Source organism: Oreochromis aureus, linkage group 6, assembly GCF_013358895.1.
Source record: "Oreochromis aureus strain Israel breed Guangdong linkage group 6, ZZ_aureus, whole genome shotgun sequence".
In the NCBI taxonomy this organism is placed as follows: domain Eukaryota; kingdom Metazoa; phylum Chordata; class Actinopteri; order Cichliformes; family Cichlidae; genus Oreochromis; species Oreochromis aureus.
The window spans coordinates 25,075,232-25,080,998 of NC_052947.1; the positions used below are offsets into that span (position 1 = coordinate 25,075,232).

The 5,767-nt window shown below is 40.1% G+C and overlaps 1 protein-coding gene across 1 annotated transcript; it reads right to left on the reverse strand.

Annotated features, from left to right (window-relative positions):
* Positions 1–569: 569 nt before the first annotated feature.
* Positions 570–5,499, reverse strand: s1pr5b (sphingosine-1-phosphate receptor 5b). Its single transcript, XM_031741237.2, has 2 exons — positions 5,365–5,499; positions 570–4,162 (listed from the first exon to the last, which is right to left on the reverse strand). Exon 2 carries the CDS (start codon positions 3,893–3,895, stop codon positions 2,684–2,686), a length of 1,212 nt encoding a protein of 403 aa, XP_031597097.1. The 5' UTR covers positions 3,896–4,162; positions 5,365–5,499; the 3' UTR covers positions 570–2,683.
* Positions 5,500–5,767: the final 268 nt, after the last annotated feature.

The window sequence follows — 5,767 nt, forward strand, 5'->3', positions numbered from 1 at the left end:
CTGACTTGTCGACCTCTGCCAGGAGGCACAATTCTCATGGATAAAGCAAACATCTGGAGGAACACCTGCACTGTACAAATCATATAAGAGGTATTCTAGCACCATGAGGCAGGGCTTATGTCTCTAGGCCACAGAAAGTAAAAATCACAGGAAAATATCTGCTATCTATCACACTAGGCATGCTTTGCATTGTTGACATTTTTTTAACAGTGGCCTGACAAAAAAAAATGTGAAAAATAAGTGAAGAACTTAACAGCTTCTTTTAGCTTCATGCAAATCAACCAACAGTCTTTACCAGAATTGAATGTTAGCATTAAAAATCATGTCTTCATAACTGTAACTTTGGCAGTATTATAAGACAAATTTAGACATAAATGCAGGCACTGAATACAGTTTTCTTTCTATAGGAGCTAAATTAGCTGGATTCATAACAGCTGTGTAATTTTTCTTTATTTTAACTATAGTTGATGTGGAGGGCCAGTCAGAGAGAGGCGATAGTCACTGTTAATCACTGGTTCACAGGAAAAACAAATCAAACAAAACAAAACCTTGGTGTTCAGTGTTTATTAAAAGTTACATTGGGTACACTATTACACTTGGTGTGCTGGGCATTATTGACAGTTTATTTCTAACAGTGGTGTGACATTTAAAAAAAACCCTGAAAACCACTTACCAACTTCTTCTATTTATAAGTCACTGGTCATGACTTCTAACTTTTAACAGTTGAGTCTGCTGCAGCAAAAAGCAAGGTGGAGCACAGGACAGCTCTGCCAAATGCCTGGAAGAGGGGGTTATGGTTGACTACAGAATGCCTTTAGGGCAAAGACAGTTAAAATCACACGGAAAAATCTGCTGTCTGTCACACTAGACGTGCTTTGCATTATTGACATTTTTTTAATGGTGGCCTGACAAAACAAAAATCAACAAGAACTGAAAAGCAGCTTCTTTTAGTTTTCTGCAAATCAACCAATATATTGTAGCTTAACTGAATACATAACAGCTGTGTAATTTCTCTAAATTTTAACTATGACTGGCATTGTGGAGGCCGGATCAGTGTGAGGTGATAGTAACTCGTAACCACTGGTTAAGAAGTATTTACTAAAAGAGGCATTGTGTGGAGGTTAAGCCACTCAGAAACAGGCAAAAGTTGATGTATATAGGTCAATGCCATTACCAGATGTGAGATGAGGGAGGCTGACTTCCTGTGATACTTCTTTGCTTAACCACAGCTACACTAACACAATAATACACACTGATGCACTTAAGAATGCTGCAGGGCACTAACAGTGAAAATAAATTGAAACCCCATTGGAATGTTTTAGAGAAACACTTTATTTCTTTTATGAAAAGAAACACAAATTTTGCTAACGTTTTCTTGTTACAAAATATATATAATTTACAATAGAGATATAAAAAATATGCTCACAAATACATCAAGTTCACTACATACATTTTAGTACAAAAAAAACCACAACCTCATTTAATCAATTAAAGTCTTGAATGACGTAAGAAAAAAAATCATTCAGTACCTTTAACTGAAATGTTCTGTTAACTTGATGAACAATGAAAGGAAGCACTGAAACAATTGCTCGGTAAATTTATACCAGTTCAGCATGATCTGTAACTTACAAAGGCAGAAATATTTTTATCCATAAAACTTGTGATGCAGCTGAATGAACTTCTTTTTAAGGTCGTCTTCTTCACAAGCTGGAATGTAAAGCCTTGACGTGATGCAACTGCAGCTGATTTGGTTTCAGTTGGAGTTAAGCTGTCAGCCAGTGGAAAGTAAACATTACTTGTAACATTATCTTTCAGTTAATCCGATGCTAAGTATGATGACATTTTGTAAATGCAGCAGTTTTTACTGTAGATGTCAGGTTGACATTTAAAAAAAACTGGACACGACCCCAACAACTTTCCACGTCTACCGCAGATAGGTTAACCACCTGTCATTTCAAAACTGTTAGGGGGTTTTAATGCTGCACCTCCTCTCCCACATAATTTATTTGCATACAGCATTCAGCAATTTCAGGAAGGGTGCCACCTTTTTCCTGTTAACTTAATTCCTTTGCATCACGTACACAGATACGTGTAGGGTAACCAAACATCTACCCGTGCAAATCTAGCACACAATCAGTCTTCGAACCAGCGAAATCCAGGTGTCTGCAGATTACACGCTGTAACTGTTAGGAGTTTTTATTCTGACTTTAAGGCACTTAAGAAACTGCAAGATGAGAAACGTTAGCCTCCATATTATTCCAGCAAGTACATAGTTTTCAGTCTTTCACTCTTTGAGTTTACAGAAGCGTCCTTCTAAGCTTCACACAAAATACAGAAGCCCAGAAAAAATTGAGTCCAAGGTTGCATATGTCAGTGCAAATTAATAAAGAAGACGTATTGCTAGCATCATACACATAAAAACCATTGCTTGTTCACATTTGAATTGCATCCTTTGCTCTCTGGTTTGGTATGCTTCATCAAAATGAAATTTGGTGATTCAGTTATATTGCCATAACTGCGCCACACTGTCAAAGATGAGTCATCGTCTTTTATACGCCCCCTTTTTATGGCTCTTTGAAAAAAACAAACAAAACAGAACTGTCTCTCAATAGTGGATGCGCTACATATCCTCTATTCAGCGGGAAACCCATTTACACATTTTGGACACAGTCAGTCAAAGTCTTTATGACTTGAAAAGTTTGGGGTATAGGGCTTTAACTGGAGATGGAGTGGTGATGACGTTTCCAGATGAAATAGTTGTCTCCAGACCCGGTTCTAACTTCTGGGAGGGCACCTCAGTTTTACTGAAACTGCACTCCAGGAACGGCATCCCAATCTTCTTCACCTGCCCATCTGAGGTCATTAGACATGGCCGACAGAGGAGCCTCAGAATGGCTCTCCTCATGTCCTTACTGGTCAGTGTGTAGATGATGGGGTTGAGGAGCGAGTTGATAATGGCTACTCCCAGGAAGTACTCAGCCTTGTAGAGCACGGGGCATCCGCGGGTGGGGCAGGAAAAATCTATCAGGAGGAGAATGAAAAGGGGCAGCCAACAGGCGATGAAGACTCCCAATACAATGGTGACTGTCTTGAGGAGAGCAATGTACTTCTCTGACTTCCTAGCTAAGCCCTTCCTTATGCTGCCTGACAAGCCGAGCCGCTGGCGCTGTGTGTTGGTGCGGACGATGCGGAAAACACGCACATAAAGCACCACGATGGCCAAGAGCACAGCACTGAACACAGACACGCAGCACAGAAGGTAGCTTTTGGCATAAAGCGGGAGCACCGTTGAACACTGGTCCAGTCTGCGGATGCAGTTCCATCCCAATATTGGGAGGATTCCCAAAAACCCTGCCACGGCCCAGCTCGCACCAATTAGTGCCAACATGCGTCCCCGCTTTGCCCCATGATACGGCCTCATAGTCACCATAGTGACATGGCGTTCAATCGCAATGGCTAGTAGACTAATTATAGAGGCAGCCAGAGTGATAAAGACCCCTCCCTCCCGGATGAACCACATCAACGGTGTCAGTTTTAAAGTATTTTTTCCTGATAGGAGGATATTGGTCATGTAGGCAATACCAGCCAGCAAGTCTGACAGAGTCAGGTTTCCCAGCAGGTAATACATGGGCAGGTGGAACTTTTTATTCCTCCAAATGGCAAGCAGAACCACAGTGTTCTCCAGGATGATGAGGACACACACTGCCAGTAAGGCAATGCTTTCAGGTTTGAGCTTATCACGGTTGCTCAGCTTCTCAGTGTAGTTGTAATGCTTTTCAATGACAGATTTGTCCTGGTATTCATGGAAGAACTGCAGGTAGAATGAACTTGAGGGAGTAGTGGAGGTGGGGGGTGAAGCTGAAGTCACTCTACTAGAAGAATTTAAAGCCTCCATGCCTGATGTTGCTTTTCTTCTATTCTGTGTGCACTCAGTAGCTACAAAGTCATCTTTGATGATGTGCTTTCAGCAGTAGGAGCGGTGAAGAATTTATCAAATGGATACCCACTCACACAAAAAATGCCAGAGCCCCTTCAATACATAGAGGGATTACATGCAGCATATACAGTGTAATCCTGCAGGATCCTCAGATGTTTTCTTTGCCTCTTTTTGCCAGCAGAGGGTGGTCTTGAGCTCTGCCTGGTTAGAGAGCTTAGACATGCACTGCAAAAAGACATGAGAATAGAGCATAAAAATGATGGCAAGATGAAATGCAGAATCAGTGAAATTGAAAAAAGCTGCTTAAAATTGTCACCGTTTTAAATGTACATATTAAAGTGGATATTTACTGGTCCAATAATCTGACATTTAGCCCAAAAAGATTGAACGCTTCAAATCTGATGAATCCAAAGAAACCAAAGTGTAGGCTGAATATATGAAATCTATTGCTGCATCTTCTGACAGATACATGTACAGGCAGGTATGAATGTATATTCATTTTCATTTAACTAAGGCTTGACCTCTTGTTATTCACTAAAACAGATGAGAGAAAGTAACTATTGCTGTTTGTGTGTGCTGGGCTGAATAAGATGCAGAGAGCAGAGGGGTAAATTTAATGTCAGACAGACATTTAGGTTTTGCAGCTGTGTATAAACTAAATGCCAGTTACTCTAAGGTTGTTAGACAAGAGCCATCACACTGTGTGGGTTTGATTTGACACACATGCAGCTCATTTTCACTGTGTACATGATGTGTGTTTGAAGCCAACTTCACATATGCAAATCTACTTTAAACCCTCAAAGTTTAATACAGAAACAGCACGTCTGAAGTTTACGCCATTGGCCAATTCCAATATAAATACACTGATGGATTTAGCCATTAGGCTGGATACAGTCAGGGGTGATTAAGTTTACATTCCTTTCAGTCTCTTTTTGCGTGAAGGATTTTTTCCCCCTTTTTCTCGAGTCATGTGTTAACATTTAACAAATGTTCTGGAGGCTTGAACTCATTTAGCTCATTGGCAAGAATTTGGGAAATGAATGCAACATGAGCATAGTGTCTGTGTGTCGGCTCTCTCCATTGTACAGTCATGATTTACATCATGTAGAAAAGTATGAATGAAGATTATAGAAGCGTACCAGGATTTCTGTGTCAAAAATCCTGAGCATTTGTATGCAATAACTAAAGCACTTTTTTTCATTCAAAGATTTCAAATTTCCTGGAAAAATTGTTTTTTTCCTGTATATCACTTAGAGAGAAATATCTATAAATGTTAGTTAAGATATTTCGGCATCCTTACTTATCCCTGGTATGACAGTGATAAAAAAATACAAAATAAAAATAAAAAAGCAACAGGTCTGTAATAATAATATTGTCAAATTTTGAATCAGACATAGGACTCACAAAGAAAGAACGAAAGAAATTACCTGGGAAATGTTGTAGTATTACTTTTATCCTGCACTTCATTTGCTGTTCAGTCATCAGAATCCAGACAAGCACACCAAGTAAGTCACAGTCAAACTGACAAGGCAGAGGGAGTGAAGTGCGACCTTAGCTGAAACATGCAACAGCTTTGGGGGTTGGTCTTAGCCTGAACTGTCTCTCCCCCTTACATTCCCTCTCTCTTCCTCTCTCTTGCTCGCTCTTGCACACTTGCACAGATAGTGTGTGTGCGTGAACACATACACAATACACACGGATGTATGCAGCTTCAGATGAGCTGGTGCAGAAATCTTTATCACATTTCATTGTATTCAGTGGGTCTCAATATACTACATCGGTAGTTGTGATTTTAGTTCAAGGTTCATGTTGTGTTAGTGATGAACCAAC